Genomic DNA, 24,543 nt, shown 5'->3' with positions numbered 1-24,543 from the left:
CTCACTCACCACATACACACAGAGACACACACACAGAGACACACCACACACACAGAGACACACAGAGACACACAGAGACACACACACACACACAGAGACACACACACAGAGACACAGAGACACTCACTACACACACACGTAGCGAGCTCCACACGCGTGGAACACGTATGTGCCCTGGCCGTGTCTGATCACACCACACAGAGACACACAGAGACACACACACACACAGAGACACACACACAGAGACACAGAGACACTCACTACACACACACGCAGCGAGCTCCACACGCGTGGAACACGTATGTGCCCTGGCCGTGTCTGATCACCACACACACAGAGACACACACACAGAGACACAGAGACACTCACTCACCACACACACAGACACACAGAGACACACACACAGAGACACACACAGACACACACACACACACAGAGACACACTCACTCACCACACACACACACAGAGACACACACACACAGAGACACTCACTCACCACACACACACACACAGAGACACACACACACACAGAGACACACACACACACAGAGACACACACACAGAGACACAGAGACACACAGAGACACACACACAGAGACACTCATCACACACACACACACAGAGACACACTCACTCACCACACACACACACAGATACAGACACTCACTCACTACACACTGATAGATACACAGACACACTCACTCACCACACACACACACAGAGACACACACACAGAGACACACACACACACACAGATACACACTCACTACACACACACGTAGCGAGCTCCACACGCGTGGAACACGTATGTGCCCTGGCCGTGCCTGATCACACCACACACACAGAGACACACACAGAGACACAGAGACACTCACTACACACACACGTAGCGAGCTCCACACGCGTGGAACACGTATGTGCCCTGGCCGTGTCTGATCACCACACACACAGAGACACAGAGATACATACAGAGACACACAGAGACACACACACACACACAGAGACACACAGAGACACACAGAGACACACAGAGACACACACACCCACAGAGACACACACACAGAGACACAGAGACACTCACTCACCACACACACACAGAGACACACACACAGAGACACACCACACACACAGAGACACACAGAGACACACAGAGACACACAGAGACACACACACACACAGAGACACACACACAGAGACACAGAGACACTCACTACACACACACGTAGCGAGCTCCACACGCGTGGAACACGTATGTGCCCTGGCCGTGTCTGATCACACCACACAGAGACACACAGAGACACACACACACACAGAGACACACACACAGAGACACAGAGACACACAGAGACACACACACACACAGACACACACACACACACAGAGACACAGAGACACTCACTCACCACATACACACAGAGACACACACACAGAGACACAGAGACACTCACTCACTCACTCACCCACCCACTCACCCACTCACCCACCCACCCACTCACCCACTTACCCACCCACCCACTCACTCACCCACTCACCCACTCACCCACCCACTCACCCACTCACCCACTCACTCACTCACCCACCCACCCACCCACCCACTCACCCACTTACCCACCCACCCACTCACTCACTCACCCACCCACTCACTCACTCACCCACCCACTCACTCACTCACTCACCCACCCACCCACCCACCCACCCACCCACTCACTCACCCACCCACTCACTCACTCACCCACCCACTCACTCACCCACCCACTCACTCACTCACCCACCCACTCACCCACTCACCCACCCACCCACTCACCCACTTACCCACCCACCCACTCACTCACCCACTCACCCACTCACCCACCCACTCACCCACTCACTCACTCACCCACCCACCCACCCACCCACTCACCCACTTACCCACCCACCCACTCACTCACCCACCCACTCACTCACCCACCCACTCACTCACTCACCCACCCACTCACCCACCCACCCACCCACTCACTCACCCACCCACTCACTCACCCACCCACCCACTCACCCACTCACTCACCCACCCACTCACTCACCCACCCACTCACCCACTCACCCACCCACCCACCCACTCACCCACTTACCCACCCACCCACTCACTCACCCACCCACTCACCCACTCACTCACCCACCCACTCACTCACCCACCCACCCACTCACTCACTCACTCACTCACCCACTCACCCACCCACCCACCCACTCACTCACCCACCCACTCACCCACTCACTCACCCACCCACCCACCCACCCACCCACTCACCCACTCACTCACCCACCCACTCACCCACCCACCCACCCACCCACTCACTCACTCACCCACCCACTCACTCACTCACCCACCCACCCACTCACTCACCCACTCACCCACCCACCCACCCACCCACCCACCCACTCACTCACTCACCCACTCACCCACCCACCCACCCACCCACCCACTCACTCACCCACTCACCCACCCACCCACCCACCCACCCACCCACTCACTCACTCACCCACTCACCCACCCACCCACCAACTCACCCACTCACCACTGCTACTCACCCACCCACCCACTCACCCACCCACCCACTCACCCACTCACCCACTCACTCACCCACCCACCCACTCACTCACTCACTCACCCACTCACCCACCCACCCACCCACCCACTCACCCACCCACCCACTCACTCACTCACCCACTCACCCACCCACCCACCCACTCACTCACCCACTCACGCACCCACCCACTCACCCACCCACCCACTCACTCACCCACCCACTCACCCACCCACCCACTCACTCACTCACCCACCCACCCACCCACTCACCCACTCACGCACCCACCCACTCACCCACCCACCCACTCACTCACTCACCCACCCACTCACTCACCCACCCACCCACCCACCCACCCACCCACCCACTCACTCACCCACCCACCCACCCACCCACCCACTCACTCACTCACCCACTCACTCACCCACCCACCCACTCACTCACCACCCACCCACCCACCCACTCACTCACTCACCCACCCACTCACCCACCCACCCACCCACCCACTCACCCACCCACCCACCCACCCACTCACTCACTCACCCACCCACTCACCCACCCACCCACCCACTCACTCACCCACCCACCCACCCACTCACTCACTCACTCACCCACTCACCCACCCACCCACCCACTCACTCACCCACTCACGCACCCACCCACTCACCCACCCACCCACTCACTCACCCACCCACTCACCCACCCACCCACCCACCACTCACCCACCCACCCACCCACCCACTCACCCACTCACGCACCCACCCACTCACCCACCCACCCACTCACTCACTCACCCACCCACTCACTCACCCACCCACCCACCCACTCACTCACCCACCCACCCACCCACCCACTCACTCACTCACCCACTCACTCACCCACCCACCCACCCACTCACTCACCCACCCACCCACCCACCCACTCACTCACTCACCCACCCACTCACCCACCCACCCACCCACTCACTCACCCACTCACGCACCCACCCACTCACCCACCCACCCACTCACTCACCCACCCACTCACCCACCCACCCACTCACTCACTCACCCACCCACCCACCCACTCACCCACTCACGCACCCACCCACTCACTCACTCACCCACCCACTCACTCACCCACCCACCCACCCACCCACCCACTCACTCACCCACCCACCCACCCACTCACTCACTCACCCACTCACTCACCCACCCACCCACTCACTCACCCACCCACCCACCCACCCACTCACTCACTCACTCACCCACCCACTCACCCACCCACCCACCCACTCACTCACCCACTCACGCACCCACCCACTCACCCACCCACCCACCCACTCACTCACCCACCCACTCACCCACCCACCCACTCACTCACTCACCCACCCACCCACCCACCCACTCACCCACTCACGCACCCACCCACTCACCCACCCACCCACTCACTCACTCACTCACCCACCCACTCACTCACCCACCCACCCACCCACTCACTCACCCACCCACCCACCCACCCACTCACTCACTCACTCACCCACTCACTCACCCACCCACCCACTCACCCACCCACCCACCCACCCACTCACTCACTCACCCACCCACTCACTCACCCACCCACCCACTCACTCACTCACCCACCCACTCACCCACCCACCCACCCACCCACTCACTCACCCACCCACTCACTCACCCACCCACCCACTCACTCACTCACCCACCCACCCACCCACTCACCCACCCACCCACCCACCCACCCACTCACTCACTCACCCACCCACTCACTCACCCACCCACCCACTCACTCACTCACCCACCCACTCACCCACCCACCCACCCACTCACTCACCCACCCACTCACTCACTCACCCACCCACCCACCCACTCACTCACTCACCCACCCACTCACCCACCCACCCACCCACCCACTCACTCACTCACTCACCCACCCACCCACCTCTGGTGTTGTCTCCACTCGCCCTGGTACACGTCACCGCTGCTATAAGTGTAAACTCCGTGACCCTCACGCTCATCCTCGACCCAGTGACCTGTAGAGAAGAGATGAGTGAGTTGGTGGGTGGGTGGGTGAGTGAGTGGGTGAGTGGGTGGGTGGGTGGGTGGGTGGGTGAGTGGGTGGGTGGGTGGGTGAGTGGGTGGGTGGGTGGGTGAGTGAGTGGGTGAGTGGGTGGGTGGGTGGGTGGGTGAGTGGGTGGGTGGGTGGGTGGGTGAGTGGGTGAGTGGGTGGGTGGGTGGGTGGGTGAGTGGGTGAGTGGGTGAGTGGGTGAGTGAGTGGGTGGGTGAGTGAGTGAGTGTGTGAGTGGTTTAGTGGGTGAGTGGGTGGATGAATGGGTGGGTGGATGAGTGGGTGAGTGGGTGGATGAGTGGGTGAGTGAGTGAGTGAGTGAGTGGGTGGGTGAGTGGGTGAGTGGGTGGGTGGGTGGGTGAGTGGGTGGGTGGGTTGGTGGGTGGGTGTTGTGGGTGGGTGAGTGGGTGAATGGTTTGGTGAGTGGGTGAGTGGGTGGGTGAGTGGGTGGGTGAGTGGGTGAGTGGTTTGGTGAGTGGGTGAGTGGGTGGGTGAGTGGGTGTGTTGGTAAGTAGGTGGGTGGGTGAGTGGGTGGGTGGGTTGGTGGGTGGGTGTTGTGGTTGGGTGAGTGGGTGAATGGTTTGGTGAGTGGGTGAGTGGGTGGGTGAGTGGGTGGGTGAGTGGGTGGGTGGTTTGGTGAGTGGGTGGATGAGTGTGTGTGTGTGTGTCTGTGTGTGTGTGTGTCTGTGTGTTTGTGTGTCTGTGTGTGTGTGTCTGTGTGTGTGTCTGTGTGTGTGTGTGTCTGTGTGTGTGTGTCTGTGTGTGTGTGTGTCTGTGTGTGTGTCTGTGTGTGTGTCTGTGTGTGTGTGTCTGTGTGTGTGTGTGTGTCTGTGTGTGTGTGTCTGTGTGTGTCTCACCCTGGTAGTGAGAGCCGTCAGGATAGTGGAAGGCTCCGTAGCCGTGCTTGCGGCCTTGCTGGTAGTCGCCGCGGTAGAGAGAGCCACTCTTGAAGCGGTACGAGCCCTGCAGGTTATAGTGTGTAGTGATATAGTGTGTAGTGTGTAGTGTAGTGTATAGTGTAGTGTATTATAGTGTATAGTGTAGTGTATAGTGTAGTGTATAGTGTAGTGTATAGTGTAGTGTGTAGTGTAGTGTATAGTGTAGTGTATAGTGTAGTGTATAGTGTGTAGTGTATAGTGTGTAGTGTATAGTGTAGTGTATAGTGTGTAGTGTAGTGATATAGTGTGTAGTGTGTAGTGTAGTGTATAGTAGTTTAGTGTGTAGTGATATAGTGTGTAGTGTGTAGTGTAGTGTATAGTGTGTAGTGATATAGTGTGTAGTGTATAGTGTAGTGTATAGTGTAGTGTATAGTGTAGTGTATAGTGTAGTGTGTAGTGTAGTGTATAGTGTAGTGTATAGTGTAGTGTATAGTGTAGTGTATAGTGTAGTGTATAGTGTAGTGTATAGTGTAGTGTATAGTGTAGTGTATAGTGTAGTGTGTAGTGTAGTGTATAGTGTAGTGTGTAGTGTAGTGTATAGTGTAGTGTATAGTGTAGTGTATAGTGTAGTGTATAGTGTAGTGTATAGTGTAGTGTATAGTGTAGTGTGTAGTGTGTAGTGTAGTGTATAGTGTAGTGTATAGTGTAGTGTATAGTGTAGTGTATAGTGTAGTGTGTAGTGTAGTTTAAGAGTTGTGGTGTATAGTGTAGTGTATAGTGTAGTGTATAGTATAGTGTATAGTATAGTGTATAGTATAGTGTATAGTGTAGTGTATAGTGTAGTGTATAGTGTAGTGTATAGTATAGTGTATAGTATAGTGTATAGTATAGTGTATAGTGTAGTGTATAGTGTAGTGTATAGAGTAGTGTATAGTATAGTGTATAGAGTAGTGTATAGTGTAGTGTATAGTGTAGTGTATAGAGTAGTGTATAGTGTAGTGTATAGTATAGTGTATAGTGTAGTGTATAGTGTAGTGTATAGTGTGTAGTGTAGTGTATAGTGTAGTGTATAGTGTGTAGTGTAGTGTATAGTGTAGTGTATAGTATAGTGTGTAGTGTATAGTGTAGTGTATAGTGTGTAGTGTGTAGTGTAGTGTAATCTCGCCTGCCCGTGTCTCTGCCCTGCCACGTAGTCTCCTTCGTAGGTGTCTCCGCTGGGCAGCAGGGCTCGGCCTCTGCCGTGTCTCTCTCCCAGCTCGTCACGGCCTCCCTCGTACTCCTGCACGCACAGAGACACGGAGACACATAGAGATATAGAGAGACACACAGAGAGACACACACAGAGACACAGAGATATAGAGAGACACACACAGAGACACACACAGAGACACACACAGAGACACACACAGAGACACGGTGACACACAGAGACACACACAGGTATAAAGAGACACACACAGAGACACACAGAGACACACACAGAGACACACACACAGAGACACAGAGATATACAGATAGACATATAGAGACACACAAAGAGAAACATACAGACACAGAGACACTCACAGAGACACACAGAGACACACACAGAGACACACACAGAGACACGGTGACACACAGAGACACACACAGGTATAAAGAGACACACACAGAGACACACAGAGACACACACAGAGACACACACACAGAGACACAGAGATATACAGATAGACATATAGAGACACACAAAGAGAAACATACAGACACAGAGACACTCACAGAGACACACAGAGACACTCACAGAGACACACACAGAGACACGGTGACACACAGAGACACACACAGGTATAAAGAGACACACACAGAGACACACAGAGACACACACAGAGACACACACACAGAGACACAGAGATATACAGATAGACATATAGAGACACACAAAGAGAAACATACAGACACAGAGACACTCACAGAGACACACAGAGACACACACAGAGACACACACAGAGACACGGTGACACACAGAGACACACACAGGTATAAAGAGACACACACAGAGACACACAGAGACACACACAGAGACACACACACAGAGACACAGAGATATACAGATAGACATATAGAGACACACAAAGAGAAACATACAGACACAGAGACACTCACAGAGACACACAGAGACACTCACAGAGACACACACAGAGACACGCACAGACACAGAGACACACACAGAGACACACACAGACACAGAGACACTCACAGAGACACACAGAGACACGCACAGACACAGAGACATACACAGAGACACACAGAGACACACACAGACACAGAGACACTCACAGAGACACACAGAGACACGCACAGACACAGAGACATACACAGAGACACAGAGAGACACACACAGACACAGAGACACTCACAGAGACACACAGAGACACGCACAGACACAGAGACATACACAGAGACACACACAGAGACACACACAGACACAGAGACACTCACAGAGACACACAGAGACACGCACAGACACAGAGACATACACAGAGACACACACAGAGACACACACAGAGACACACACAGAGACACGTTGACAAAAGACAAATAGTTCACTGCTTTAGCCCACCGGTGTGTTGAAGCGTGAAACCACAACATTTACAATTTGAGTTGTACGACGTTTCGCTGGTAATTGCATCCAGCATCATCGGGCAATTCGCCAGAATTCGGGCAATTCGCCAGAATTGCCCGATGATGCTGGATGCAATTACCAGCGAAACGTCGTACAACTCAAATTGTAAATGTTGTGGTTCCACGCTTCAACACACCGGTGGGCTAAAGCAGTGAACTATTTGTCTTTTGTCAACGTGACACTTTTTTACTGATTGGCCGTGTCGGGTGGTGGAGGGTTACGACACATTCATAAATAACGCGATCTCAACCCAAAAAACGTTGATTATGTTATTGTTAATAAAAATTTGCAGTGAAATTCGCAAATTCGGAAATATGTCGTCTCCATAAAACACAATAAAACCAAGAAGATCCAAAGGAGTTTCTGGTAGAACTTCATTCCGGTTACTGAGCAGCATTTTGCAATCTCCAATTTCTGTGAAAAGTTCGTGGCCATTGATGTCGGTGTCATGGAAATTTCCAAAATCTGTGCAATTTCGAAGAATTGCATCGACATCTGTGTCGGATAGAAGAGTTTTGACGTCCAGCAAAAATCCAAATTTTGTGTTCAGGTTTTTTAGTCGTAAAAACCGTGTTGACATCTCCTGTTGAAGTCGATAAAATGCGCTCTTCATAACGCGCACACTTTCATCTTCTGCTGAAAGTTCTGCATCTCTTGCCAGTTCTCCTGGCATCTTCCGACGTCGCCTAATTCTTCTGTCCACATCGATCTCCCAGGCTGTGCATCTTGTTTTTGAGTTTTCTCCAGCAACTTGGCTCAAATCATCACGAAGCTTGACAAATTCATGCTCCAAAGATGTAAGATCAGTTGCTGCTTCCTTGAAATTCATCGTAGGATCCTGTAAGCGCTTCTGAACACGATCAATGTTTCCAAGAATGACATTCCAGAAATGTAATAAAACTATGAAGTTAAAATGTAATACGCATGCCTGTAACTGTTCTGCATCACTTCTGGTTTCAGGCGTCATAGTTATGTCATCCGATAATTTGTTTAGCAGCCCTACTAGTTCATCCAGTCCTTCATAGATAGCTTTAACAGCTTCTGATCGTGCACTCCAGCGTGTTTCAGGCCGTCGTAGTTTCTGCCACCAGAAAACAGGCCAGTGACTAAGGCTGAAAGACTGCGCCTGTCTGTTGTTTTGGACGTTCTTCCATGTAAGTTCTTAATAGGCGCGCGTATCAAATGTAATTACATGACATGTAGGCTGTGTGTGGCGGGAGATATAAACTTTTAGGTTGAGGTGTAGATGTGTGCAGTCGTTTCAGGCTGCCGTGCCCGCCGCAATAAGTTCTAATGTGACGTTGTAAGCCTCATTTTGGCGCCCCTTTACCTTGGCGCCCGGGGACACATGTACCCCCCTGCCTCCCCCTAGCTACGCCTCTGCACACAGAGACACACACAGAGACACACACAGAGACAAGGTGACACACAGAGACACACACAGGTATAAAGAGACACACACAGAGACACACAGAGACACACACAGAGACACACAGAGACACACACACAGCCACACAGAGACACAGAGATATAGAGAGACACACACAGAGACACACACAGAGACACGGTGACACACAGAGACACACACAGGTATAAAGAGACACACACAGAGACACACAGAGACACACACAGAGACACACAGAGACACACACACAGCCACACAGAGACACACACAGATATACAGAGACACAGAGACACACAGAGACACGCACAGAGACACACACAGAGACACACAGAGACACACACACAGCCACACAGAGACACACACAGATATACAGAGACACAGAGACACACAGAGACACGCACAGAGACACACACAGAGACACACAGAGACACAGAGATATAGAGAGACACACACAGAGACACACACAGAGACACGGTGACACACAGAGACACACACAGGTATAAAGAGACACACACAGAGACACACAGAGACACACACAGAGACACACACACAGAGATATACAGATAGACATATAGAGACACACAAAGAGAAACATACAGACACAGAGACACTCACAGAGACACACAGAGACACGCACAGATACAGAGACACACACAGAGACACACAGACACAGAGACACACACAGAGACACACACAGAGACACACAGAGACACGCACAGACACAGAGACACACACAGAGACACACAGAGACACGCACAGACACAGAGACACACACAGAGACACACACAGAGACACACAGAGACACACAGAGAAACATACAGAGAGACATACACACAGAGACACAGAGATATACAGATAGACACATAGAGACGCACAGAGACACACACAGAGACACACACAGATATATACAGAGACACACACAGAGGCACACACAGAGACACACACACAGAGACACAGAGATATACAGATAGACATATAGAGACACACACAGAGAAACATACAGACACAGAGACACTCACAGAGACACACAAAGAGACACGCACAGACACAGAGACACACACAGAGACACACAGACACAGAGACACACACAGAGACACACAGAGACACACACAGAGACACAGAGATATACAGATAGACACATAGAGACACACACAGAGACACACACAGACACAGAGACACACACAGAGAAACATACAGACACAGAGACACTCACAGAGACACACACAGAGACACACACAGACACAGAGACACACACAGAGACACACACACAGAGACACACACAGAGACACACACAGACACAGAGACACACACAGAGACACACACAGAGACACACACAGACACAGAGACACACACAGAGACACACACACAGAGACACACACAGAGACACACACAGACACAGAGACACACACAGAGACACACACAGAGACACACACAGACACAGAGACACACACAGAGACACACACACAGAGACACACACAGAGACACACAGAGAAACATACAGAGAGACATACACACAGAGACACAGAGATATACAGATAGACACATATAGACGCACAGAGACACACACAGAGACACACACAGATATATACAGAGACACACACAGAGGCACACACAGAGACACACACACAGAGACACAGAGATATACAGATAGACATATAGAGACACACACAGACACAGAGACACACACAGAGACACACACAGAGAAACATACAGACACAGAGACACTCACAGAGACACACACAGAGACACACACAGACACAGAGACACACACAGAGACACACACACAGAGACACACACAGAGACACACACAGACACAGAGACACACACAGAGACACACACAGAGACACACACAGACACAGAGACACACACAGAGACACACACACAGAGACACACACAGAGACACACACAGACACAGAGACACACACAGAGACACACACACAGAGACACACACAGAGACACACACAGACACAGAGACACACACAGAGACACACACAGAGACACACACAGACACAGAGACACACACAGAGACACACACACAGAGACACACACAGAGACACACAGAGAAACATACAGAGAGACATACACACAGAGACACAGAGATATACAGATAGACACATATAGACGCACAGAGACACACACAGAGACACACACAGATATATACAGAGACACACACAGAGGCACACACAGAGACACACACACAGAGACACAGAGATATACAGATAGACATATAGAGACACACACAGAGACACACACAGACACAGAGACACACACAGAGACACACACAGAGAAACATACAGACACAGAGACACTCACAGAGACACACACAGAGACACACACAGACACAGAGACACACACAGAGACACACACACAGAGACACACACAGAGACACACACAGACACAGAGACACACACAGAGACACACACAGAGACACACACAGACACAGAGACACACACAGAGACACACACACAGAGACACACACAGAGACACACACAGACACAGAGACACACACAGAGACACACACAGAGACACACACAGACACAGAGACACACACAGAGACACACACACAGAGACACACACAGAGACACACACAGACACAGAGACACACACAGAGACACACACAGAGACACACACAGACACAGAGACACACACAGAGACACACACACAGAGACACACACAGAGACACACACAGACACAGAGACACACACAGAGACACACACAGAGACACATACAGACACAGAGACACACACAGAGACACACACACAGAGACACACACAGAGACACACACAGACACAGAGACACACACAGAGACACACACAGAGACACACACAGACACAGAGACACACACAGAGACACACACACAGAGACACACACAGAGACACACACAGACACAGAGACACACACAGAGACACACACAGAGACACACACAGACACAGAGACACACACAGAGACACACACACAGAGACACACACAGAGACACACACAGACACAGAGACACACACAGAGACACACACAGAGACACACACAGACACAGAGACACACACAGAGACACACACACAGAGACACACACAGAGACACACACAGACACAGAGACACACACAGAGACACACACAGAGACACACACAGACACAGAGACACACACAGAGACACACACACAGAGACACACACAGAGACACACACAGACACAGAGACACACACAGAGACACACACAGAGACACACACAGACACAGAGACACACACAGAGACACACACACAGAGACACACACAGAGACACATACATGTAACATTGTTACAATGTTACATGTTGCTACGTAACATTGCAACTATGTAGCAATGCAACTATGTAGCAACGTAACATTGTAACCATTGTAAGTTTGTAACTATTGTAACTAGGTAACATTGTAACTATGTAGCAATGTAACATTGTAACATTGTAACTATGTAGCAATGTAACATTGTAACAATGATGTAACATTGTAACCATGTAACATTGTAACCATTTTAACTAGTATAACGATTGCATAGTTAGGTGTTTTCGGTAAAGTCACGTCGGTACAATAATAAAATATAAAATATAATAACAATAAAAAATGAAAATAAACAACGCAATCAACAATGTGAACGAGTTTAACGTCGTAATAGAAGTTTATAAAAAATAGTTTACAAAAAAATTAAAATGTTTTTGTTACCCCAATGCTGGGGCCTAGGTCGGCAAACTCATCCTGCTCCTCGCCTGAGTCGGACATCTCCGGCTCGAGATTAAGAGACGAGACAGCGACAGGAGACGTGGAGAGAGAGCGCGAGCGAGAGATAAGAGAGTTTAAGAGAGTTTCAGGGAGTTTAAGAAAGTTTCAGAGAGTTTAAGAGAGTTTAGGAGATGAATCAGAGAGAGAGGGGACAGAGATTTTGAAGTTGGGCCTCTGGTTTAGCGATGTCGCTGTTGCCGTGGCAACGGGACGCGCCGGGTCGTTACCGTGGCAACGCCGACTTCCGGTAGAGGAAGAATCTACCGGTAGAAGGTGATGAGAGGGTTTATGAACGGGCGGTAGATGGCTTCCGGAAGATCCTTCCGGAAGAGGTAGAGGAGTTGATGAACGGGCGGTAGACGTCTTCCAGAAGAGGCTTCCGGAATGGGTAGAGGCGTTTATGAACAGGCGGTAGACATCTTCTAGAAGATACTTCCGGAATATGTAAAGGAGTTTATGAACAGGCGGTAGACGTCTTCCAGAAGAGTCTTCCGGAATATGTAAAGGAGTTTATGAACAGGCGGTAGACGTCTTCCAGAAGATTCTTCCAGAATTGGTAGAGGCGTTTATGAACAGGCGGTAGACATATTCTAGAAGATACTTCCGGAATAGGTAGAGGAGTTGATGAACGAGCGGTAGACATCTTCTAGAAGCGTCTTCCGTAATCTGTAGAGGAGTTTATGAACGGGCGGTAGACGTCTTCCAGAAGATCCTTCCGGAATAGGTAGAGGCGTTAATGAACGAACGGTAGACATCTTCTAGAAGCGTCTTCCGTAATCTGTAGATGTTGGTTTACGAACAGGCTGTAGACATCTTCCAGAAGAATCTTCCGGAAGAGGTAGAGGCGGGTTTACGAACGGGCGGCAGTCATCTTCCAGAAGAATCTTCCGGAAGAGGTAGAGGGGGTTTATGAACGGGCAGCAGTCATCTTCCAGAAGAATCTTCCAGAATCGGAAGACGAGGTTTATGAACGGGCGGTAGACATCTTCCAAAATAATCTTCCGGAAACGGTAGAGACAGGTTTATGAACGGGCGGCAGTCATCTTCCAGAAGAATCTTCCGGAAGAGGTAGAGGGGGTTTATGAACGGGCAGCAGTCATCTTCCAGAAGAATCTTCCAGAATCGGAAGACGAGGTTTATGAACGGGCGGTAGACATCTTCCAAAATAATCTTCCGGAAACGGTAGAGGCAGGTTTATGAACGGGCGGCAGTCATCTTCCAGAAGAATCTTCCGGAAGAGGTAGAGGGGGTTTATGAACGGGCGGCAGGCAACTTCCAGAAGAATCTTCCATAATCGGTAGAAGCGGGTTTATGAACGGGCGGGAGACGTCTTCCAGAAGACTCTTCCGGAAGAGGTAGAGGGGGTTTATGAACGCGCGGGAGACGTCTTCCAGAAAACTCTTCCGGAAGAGGTAGAAGGGGTTTATGAACGGGCGGTAGACGTCTTCCAGAAGATTCTTCCGGAATAGGTAGAGGCGTTAATGAACGAACGGTAGACATCTTCTAGAAGCGTCTTCCGTAATCTGTAGATGTTGGTTTACGAACAGGCTGTAGACATCTTCCAGAAGAATCTTCCGGAAGAGGTAGAGGCGGGTTTACGAACGGGCGGCAGTCATCTTCCAGAAGAATCTTCCGGAAGAGGTAGAGGGGGTTTATGAACGGGCAGCAGTCATCTTCCAGAAGAATCTTCCAGAATCGGAAGACGAGGTTTATGAACGGGCGGTAGACATCTTCCAAAATAATCTTCCGGAAACGGTAGAGACAGGTTTATGAACGGGCGGCAGTCATCTTCCAGAAGAATCTTCCGGAAGAGGTAGAGGGGGTTTATGAACGGGCAGCAGTCATCTTCCAGAAGAATCTTCCAGAATCGGAAGACGAGGTTTATGAACGGGCGGTAGACATCTTCCAAAATAATCTTCCGGAAACGGTAGAGGCAGGTTTATGAACGGGCGGCAGTCATCTTCCAGAAGAATCTTCCGGAAGAGGTAGAGGGGGTTTATGAACGGGCGGCAGGCAACTTCCAGAAGAATCTTCCATAATCGGTAGAAGCGGGTTTATGAACGGGCGGGAGACGTCTTCCAGAAGACTCTTCCGGAAGAGGTAGAGGGGGTTTATGAACGCGCGGGAGACGTCTTCCAGAAAACTCTTCCGGAAGAGGTAGAAGGGGTTTATGAACGGGCGGGAGACGTCTTCCAGAAGAATCTTCCATAATCGGTAGAAGCGGGTTTATGAACGGGCGGGAGACGTCTTCCAGAAGACTCTTCCGGAAGAGGTAGAGGGGGTTTATGAACGGGCGGGAGACGTCTTCCAGAAGACTCTTCCGGAAGAGGTAGAGGGGGTTTATGAACGCGCGGGAGACGTCTTCCAGAAGACTCTTCCGGAAGAGGTAGAAGGGGTTTATGAACGGGCGGGAGGCAACTTCCAGAAGAATCTTCCATAATCGGTAGAAGCGGGTTTATGAACGGGCGGGAGACGTCTTCCAGAAGACTCTTCCGGAAGAGGTAGAAGGGGTTTATGAACGGGCGGGAGACGTCTTCCAGAAGAATCTTCCATAATCGGTAGAAGCGGGTTTATGAACGGGCGGGAGACGTCTTCCAGAAGACTCTTCCGGAAGAGGTAGAGGGGGTTTATGAACGGGCGGGAGACGTCTTCCAGAAAACTCTTCCGGAAGAGGTAGAAGGGGTTTATGAACGGGCGGGAGACGTCTTCCAGAAGAATCTTCCATAATCGGTAGAAGCGGGTTTATGAACGGGCGGGAGACGTCTTCCAGAAGACTCTTCCGGAAGAGGTAGAGGGGGTTTATGAACGGGCGGGAGACGTCTTCCAGAAGACTCTTCCGGAAGAGGTAGAGGGGGTTTATGAACGCGCGGGAGACGTCTTCCAGAAGACTCTTCCGGAAGAGGTAGAGGGGGTTTATGAACGCGCGGGAGACGTCTTCCAGAAGACTCTTCCGGAAGAGGTAGAGGGGGTTTATGAACGCGCGGGAGACGTCTTCCAGAAGACTCTTCCGGAAGAGGTAGAGGGGGTTTATGAACGCGCGGGAGACGTCTTCCAGAAGACTCTTCCGGAAGAGGTAGAGGGGGTTTATGAACGCGCGGGAGACGTCTTCCAGAAGACTCTTCCGGAAGAGGTAGAGGGGGTTTATGAACGCGCGGGAGACGTCTTCCAGAAGACTCTTCCGGAAGAGGTAGAGGGGGTTTATGAACGGGCGGGAGACGTCTTCCAGAAGACTCTTCCGGAAGAGGTAGAGGGGGTTTATGAACGGGCGGGAGACGTCTTCCAGAAGACTCTTCCGGAAGAGGTAGAGGGGGTTTATGAACGGGCGGGAGACGTCTTCCAGAAGACTCTTCCGGAAGAGGTAGAGGGGGTTTATGAACGGGCGGGAGACGTCTTCCAGAAGACTCTTCCGGAAGAGGTAGAGGGGGTTTATGAACGGGCGGGAGACGTCTTCCAGAAGACTCTTCCGGAAGAGGTAGAGGGGGTTTATGAACGGGCGGGAGACGTCTTCCAGAAGACTCTTCCGGAAGAGGTAGAGGGGGTTTATGAACGGGCGGGAGACGTCTTCCAGAAGACTCTTCCGGAAGAGGTAGAGGGGGTTTATGAACGCGCGGCAGTTGGTGGAGTCTGTAGAGGTGAAGATGGCGGCAGCGGCTCAGCGCCTCGCGGGAATCGTCGTGAAGAGAACTCCTCAAGTGGTGGCGGGTGAGTTAGTGACACACAGTGACACACACAGAGTGTGATGATGATGGTGGTGATGGTGGTGATGGTGATGGTGGTGTTGGTTGTGATGATGATGATGGTGGTGGTGGTGATGATGGTGGTGGTGATGGTGGTGGTGGTGATGGCGGGAATCGTCGTGAAGAGAACTCCTCAAGTGGTGGCGGGTGAGTTAGTGACACACACAGAGACACACAGAGTGTGATGATGATGGTGGTTGTGTGGTGATGATGGTGGTTGTGTGGTGATGATGGTGGTGGTGATGATGGTGGTGGTGATGATGATGGTGGTGATGATGGTAGTGGTGGTGGTGATGATGATGGTGATGATGATGGTGGTGATGGTGATTGTGTGATGGTGATGATGGTGGTGGTGATGATGATGGTGGTGATGATGGTAGTGGTGGTGGTGATGATGATGGTGATGATGATGGTGGTGATGGTGATTGTGTGATGATGATGATGGTGGTGGTGGTGGTGATGATGATGGTGGTGGTGATGGTGGTGGTGGTGATGATGGTGGTGGTGATGGTGGTGTTGGTTGTGATGATGATGATGGTGATGATGATGGTGGTGATGATGATGATGGTGATGATGATGGTGATGATGATGATGATGGTGGTGATGATGATGATGGTGATGATGATGATGATGGTGATGATGATGATGATGGTGATGATGATGATGGTGGTGATGATGATGATAGTGATGATGATGATGATAGTGATGATGATGATGATGATGTTGGTGATGGTGATGATAGTGATGATGATGATGATGATGTTGGTGATGATGATGATGGTGATGATGGTGATGATGATGATGTTGGTGATGATGATGGTGATGATGGTGGTGATGATGATGATAGTGATGATGATGATGATGATAGTGATGATAGTGATGATAGTGATGATGATGATAGTGATGATGATGATGATGGTGATGATGGTGTGATGATGTTGGTGATGATGGTGATGATGATGATGTTGATGATGATGTTGGTGATGATGGTGATGATGATGATGGTGTGATGATGATGATGGTGATGATGGTGTGATGATGTTGGTGATGATGGTGATGATGATGATGATGGTGGTGATGGTGGTGATGATGGTGATGATGGTGGTGGTGATGATGGTGATGGTGATGATGGTGGTGATGATGATGATGATGGTGGTGGCTGTGGGACCGAGCTACGGAAGCCGGGCTGTGGAGGCGGCCAAAACGCGATTCGTAATTGGCGACCTTCACTCTCACGACTGCGCACTGTACGGCGTGCACTGTCCTTGGGACTCGATGCGGTACGCACAGCTGCGTACAGTACGTACTGTATGCAGTACGTACTGTACGTACAGTACGCACTGTATGCAGTACGTACTGTACGTACTGTACGCATTACGTACGGTGCTGTGCACACACCGCCGCTAATTTTATTTTACTAATTTTACTTTTTTTTTAATTGTTTTTTTTTTGCTTTCATTATTTTCAACGGATTTTTTTATGAATAAAAAATACAATTTGCCATTTTTAAACTTTTGATTGCGTATTTTTGCTTTCATTATTTTAAACGGATTATTTAAATTTTTTTTAATTAGTTTTTACGTTTTTTATTTTCATTGTGGGTTTTTTGCTTTCATTATTTTCAACGGATTTTTTTATGAATAAAAAATGAATAAAAAATTACAATTAACCATTTTTTTACTTTTGATTGTGTATTTTTGCTTTCATTATTTTCAACGGATTATTTAAAAAAAAAATTAATTAGTTTTTACGTTTTTTATTTTCATTGTGGGTGTTTTGCTTTCATTATTTTCAACGAAATTTTGTTTTATCATGAAACATTTTTATTTTACTATTTTCATTGCGGTTTTTGTTACTTTCATTATTTTCAACTGATAATTTTTTATTAATTCCAAAAAATTGTTATTTGTACGTTTTTTTATTTTCATTGTGGGTTTTTTACTTTCATTAGTTTCAACGAAATTTTTTTATCATTAAACATTTTTATTTTTCTATTTTTATTTTCATTGTGTTTTTTTTTTGCTTTTGTTAATTTCAACGTATTATTTTTTATTAACATTTTTTAATTTTGCTATTTTTATTGAGGCTTTTTGCTTTCATTACTTTCAACGTATATTTTTAATTATAAAAAAAATATTTATTTTCATATTTTTTATTTTCATCGTGTTTTTTTTGCTTTTGACTATTTTCAACGTATTGCATTTTTATCATTATTTATTTTTCCTTTCCCATCTTCGTGGCTTTACCGAAAGAACCAACTATACAGTACATACAGTGCTCTGTATGGCACTGAGTACAGTGTGCTGTGTACAGCACCGTGTGTACTGTATACAGTTTAGTAATTGCGACCTTGACTCGATCTCAAGGTCGTGTGGCAGGGGCGTACATGTGCAGTGTCCAGTAAGCTGTACACACAGCAGCTGTGTAGTAACATTGATTTAGTATGCACTTACTTAGGTGGTGCGTGTGTGTGTGCTAATGTCGAGCCCAGAGACTCAACACTTAGACTCAGCACTTAGACTCAGCACATAGACTCAGCACATAGACTCAGCACTGCACATAGACTCAGCACATAGACTCAGCACATAGACTCAGCACATAGACTCAGCACTGCACATAGACTCAGCACATAGACTCAGCACATAGACTCAGCACATAGACTCAGCACTGCACATAGACTCAGCACATAGACTCAGCACATAGACTCAGCACATAGACTCAGCACATAGACTCAGCACATAGACTCAGCACATAGACTCAGCACATAGACTCAGCACATAGACTCAGCACATAGACTCAGCACTGCACATAGACTCAGCACATAGACTCAGCACATAGACTCAGCACATAGACTCAGCACATAGACTCAACACTTAGACTCAACACTGCCCATAGACTCAGCACATAGACTCAGCACATAGACTCAGCACTGCACATAGACTCAGCACATAGACTCAGCACATAGACTCAGCACATAGACTCAGCACTGCACATAGACTCAGCACATAGACTCAGCACATAGACTCAGCACATAGACTCAGCACATAGACTCAGCACATAGACTCAGCACATAGACTCAGCACTGCACAGACTCAGCACATAGACTCAGCACATAGACTCAGCACATAGACTCAGCACATAGACTCAGCACATAGACTCAGCACATAGACTCAACACTGCACATAGACTCAGCACATAGACTCAGCACATAGACTCAGCACATAGACTCAGCACTGCACATAGACTCAGCACATAGACTCAGCACATAGACTCAGCACATAGACTCAGCACATAGACTCAGCACATAGACTCAGCACATAGACTCAGCACATAGACTCAGCACATAGACTCAGCACTGCACAGACTCAGCACATAGACTCAGCACATAGACTCAGCACATAGACTCAGCACATAGACTCAGCACATAGACTCAGCACTGCACATAGACTCAGCACATAGACTCAGCACATAGACTCAGCACTGCACAGACTCAGCACATAGACTCAGCACATAGACTCAGCACATAGACTCAGCACATAGACTCAGCACATAGACTCAGCACTGCACATAGACTCAGCACATAGACTCTGCACATAGACTCAGCACTGCACATAGACTCAGCACATAGACTCAGCACATAGACTCAGCACTGCACAGACTCAGCACATAGACTCAGCACATAGACTCAGCACATAGACTCAGCACTGCACATAGACTCAGCACATAGACTCTGCACATAGACTCAGCACATAGACTCAGCACATAGACTCAGCACATAGACTCAGCACATAGACTCAGCACTGCACAGACTCAGCACATAGACTCAGCACATAGACTCAGCACATAGACTCAGCACATAGACTCAGCACATAGACTCAGCACATAGACTCAGCACATAGACTCAGCACATAGACTCAGCACATAGACTCAGCACATAGACTCAGCACATAGACTCAGCACATAGACTCAGCACATAGACTCAGCACAGACTCAGCACATAGACTCAGCACATAGACTCAGCACTGCCCATAGACTGTGTGTGTGTGTCTCTGTGTGTGTCTCTGACTCTGTGTGTCTCTCTGTGTGTGTCTCTGTGTGTGTCTCTGTGTCTCGTGTGTGTCTCTGTGTGTGTCTCTGTGTCTCTGTGTCTCTGTGTGTGTCTCTGTGTGACTCTGTGTGTCTCTCTCTCTCTCTGTGTCTCTGTGTGTGTGTGTCTCACTGTGTGTGTCTCTGTGTGTCTCTCTGTGTGTCTCTCTCTCTCTGTGTCTCTGTGTGTGTGTGTCTCACTGTGTGTGTCTCTGTGTGACTCTGTGTGTCTCTCTCTCTGTGTCTCTGTGTGTGTGTGTCTCTGTGTGTCTCTCTGTGTGTCTCTCTCTCTCTCTCTGTGTCTCTGTGTGTGTGTGTCTCACTGTGTGTGTCTCTGTGTGTCTCTCTGTGTGTCTCTACCCCCCACAGCGGTGGTGGAATATTCGCGTCCGCGTCTCTCCAAGTTCTGGTCCCTGGCGAAGGTGGAGCTCACTCCGCCCAGCCCGGCAGAGATCCCGGGTGCCGTGGCTGCCTTCAAAGCCATGGTGGAGCGGGGCAGGAGCGGAGCTGTGAGGAACCTCACCGTCAGGGTGGGTGGTGTGTGTGTCATTGTGTGTGTGTGTCACTGTGTGTGTCACTGTGTGTGTGTGTGTGTCACTGTGTGTGTGGTGGAGCGGGGCAGGAGCGGAGCTGTGAGGAACCTCACCGTCAGGGTGGGTGGTGTGTGTGTCATTGTGTGTGTCACTGTGTGTGTGTGTGTGTCACTGTGTGTGTCACTGTGTGTGTCACTGTGTGTGTGGTGGAGCGGGGCAGGAGCGGAGCTGTGAGGAACCTCACCGTCAGGGTGGGTGGTGTGTGTGTCATTGTGTGTGTGTGTCACTGTGTGTGTCACTGTGTGTGTCACTGTGTCACTGTGTGTGTGGTGGAGCGGGGCAGGAGCGGAGCTGTGAGGAACCTCACCGTCAGGGTGGGTGGTGTGTGTGTCATTGTGTGTGTGTGTCACTGTGTGTGTCACTGTGTGTGTCACTGTGTCACTGTGTGTGTCACTGTGTGTGTCACTGTGTGTGTGTGTGTGTGTCACTGTGTGTGTGGTGGAGCGGGGCAGGAGCGGAGCTGTGAGGAACCTCACCGTCAGGGTGGGTGGTGTGTGTGTCATTGTGTGTGTGTGTCACTGTGTGTCACTGTGTGTGTGTGTGTGTCACTGTGTGTGTCACTGTGTGTGTCATTGTGTGTGTCACTGTGTGTGTGTGTGTGTCACTGTGTGTGTGGGGGTGTCACTGTGTGTGTGTGTATGTCACTGTGTGTGTCACTGTGTGTGTGGTGGAGCGGGGCAGGAGCGGAGCTGTGAGGAACCTCACCGTCAGGGTGGGTGGTGTGTGTGTCATTGTGTGTGTCACTGTGTGTGTGTGTGTGTCACTGTGTGTGTGGGGGTGTCACTGTGTGTGTGTGTATGTCACTGTGTGTGTCACTGTGTGTGTGGTGGAGCGGGGCAGGAGCGGAGCTGTGAGGAACCTCACCGTCAGGGTGGGTGGTGTGTGTGTCATTGTGTGTGTGTGTCACTGTGTGTGTCACTGTGTGTGTCACTGTGTCACTGTGTGTGTGGTGGAGCGGGGCAGGAGCGGAGCTGTGAGGAACCTCACCGTCAGGGTGGGTGGTGTGTGTGTCATTGTGTGTGTCACTGTGTGTGTGTGTGTGTCACTGTGTGTGTGGGGGTGTCACTGTGTGTGTGTGTATGTCACTGTGTGTGTCACTGTGTGTGTGGTGGAGCGGGGCAGGAGCGGAGCTGTGAGGAACCTCACCGTCAGGGTGAGTGGTGTGTGTGTCATTGTGTGTGTGTGTGTCACTGTGTGTGTGTGTGTCACTGTGTGTGTGTCACTGTGTGTGTGGTGGAGCGGGGCAGGAGCGGAGCTGTGAGGAACCTCACCGTGAGGGTGGGTGGTGTGTGTCACTGTGTGTGTGTGTCACTGTGTGTGTGTGTGTGTCTGTGTGTGTGTCACTGTGTGTAACTGTGTGTGTCTCACTGTGTGTCTCACTGTGTGTGTCTCACTGTGTGTGTGTCTGTGTGTGTGTTTGTGTGTGTAACTGTGTGTAACTGTGTGTCTCTGTGTGTGTGTGTGTCTCTGTGTGTAACTGTGTGTGTGTCACTGTGTGTCTCTCTGTGTGTCTCTGTGTGTGTCTCTCTGTGTGTCTGTGTGTGTTTATGTGTCTCACTGTGTGTGTGTCTGTGTGTGTCTCTGTGTGCGTCTCTCTGTGTGTCTGTGTGTGTTTATGTGTCTCACTGTGTGTGTCTCTGTGTGTGTCTCTGTGTGCGTCTCTCTGTGTGTCTCTGTGTGTGTTTATGTGTCTCACTGTGTGTGTGTCTGTGTGTGTCTCTCTGTGTGTCTGTGTGTGTTTATGTGTCTCACTGTGTGTGTGTCTGTGTGTGTCTCTGTGTGCGTCTCTCTGTGTGTCTCTGTGTGTGTTTATGTGTCTCACTGTGTGTGTGTCTGTGTGTGTCTCTGTGTGTAACAGGACGCTTTGCGTAACTCCCTGGTGGGCGTAGAGATCGCGATGTGGTTCTACGTGGGGGAGGTCATCGGCAGACGCAGCCTCATCGGATACAATGTCTAGACCACGCCCCGTCTAGACATGCCACGTCTAGACGCCCTGCGTCTAGACACGCCCCGTCTAGACGCCCTGTCTAGACGCCCTGTCTAGACAGGGTGTCATCCTCTCTCTCCCTGTGTCTCTGTGTGTGTGTGTCTCTCTCTCTGTCTCTCCCTGTGTCTCTGTGTGTGTCTCTCTCTCTCTGTGTCTCTCTGTCTCTCCCTGTCTCTCCCTGTCTCTCCCTGTCTCTCTGTGTCTCTCTCTCTGTCTCTCCCTGTCTCTCTGTGTCTCTCTCTCTGTCTCTCCCTGTCTCTCTGTGTCTCTCCGTGTCTCTCTGTCTCTCTGTGTCTCTCTGTCTCTCTGTCTCCTCCTCGTCCGGTGTCGCTGTGCGTGTCTCCGCGCTCGACTCTAGCGATGAATAAAGACGACGACGACGATGTCGCTTCCCTAGTGGCGGTCTCACTCCGTGTCTACCTCGTCGTGACGCTGACACTCTCACAGACACACAGAGACACACACACAGAGACACACAGAGAGAGACACACACAGAGACACGCAGAGACAACACGCAGAGACACTCGCAGAGACGCACACAGACACACACACACAGACACACACACAGACACACACAGAGACACACACAGAGACACACACAGAGACACACACAGACACACAGACACATAGACACACATAGAGACACAGATACTCAGAGACACACACAGAGACAGAGACACACACAGAGATACACACACAGATACACAGAGACACACACAGACAGAGATACACAGACACACTCAGAGAGAGACACAGAGACACACACAGAGACACACAGAGACAGACACACAGAGACACCCACAGAGACAGATACAGAGACACGCATA

At 50.0% G+C, this 24,543-nt stretch overlaps 2 protein-coding genes across 2 annotated transcripts; one reads left to right on the top strand and one right to left on the bottom strand.

Moving 5' to 3' along the window:
- Positions 1–1,211: 1,211 nt before the first annotated feature.
- Positions 1,212–13,605, bottom strand: LOC144954427 (uncharacterized). The gene is made up of 5 exons (XM_078884929.1): positions 13,257–13,605; positions 6,670–6,783; positions 5,484–5,589; positions 4,501–4,591; positions 1,212–1,269 (listed from the first exon to the last, which is right to left on the bottom strand). The coding sequence occupies exons 1-5, from the start codon at positions 13,311–13,313 to the stop codon at positions 1,212–1,214; spliced, it is 426 nt and encodes a 141-aa protein (XP_078741055.1). The 5' UTR covers positions 13,314–13,605.
- Positions 13,606–16,873: 3,268 nt separating this feature from the next.
- LOC144954429 (ATP synthase F(0) complex subunit g, mitochondrial-like) lies at positions 16,874–24,103 on the top strand. Its single transcript, XM_078884931.1, has 3 exons — positions 16,874–17,015; positions 21,506–21,666; positions 23,588–24,103. The coding sequence occupies exons 1-3, from the start codon at positions 16,913–16,915 to the stop codon at positions 23,684–23,686; spliced, it is 363 nt and encodes a 120-aa protein (XP_078741057.1). The 5' UTR covers positions 16,874–16,912; the 3' UTR covers positions 23,687–24,103.
- Positions 24,104–24,543: the final 440 nt, after the last annotated feature.

Source organism: Lampetra fluviatilis, unplaced genomic scaffold (assembly GCF_964198595.1).
Source record: "Lampetra fluviatilis unplaced genomic scaffold, kcLamFluv1.1 SCAFFOLD_279, whole genome shotgun sequence".
NCBI lineage: Eukaryota > Metazoa > Chordata > Hyperoartia > Petromyzontiformes > Petromyzontidae > Lampetra > Lampetra fluviatilis.
Note: the sequence above shows the minus strand (reverse complement) of the source record. Positions and strands in the feature narration are given on the sequence as shown.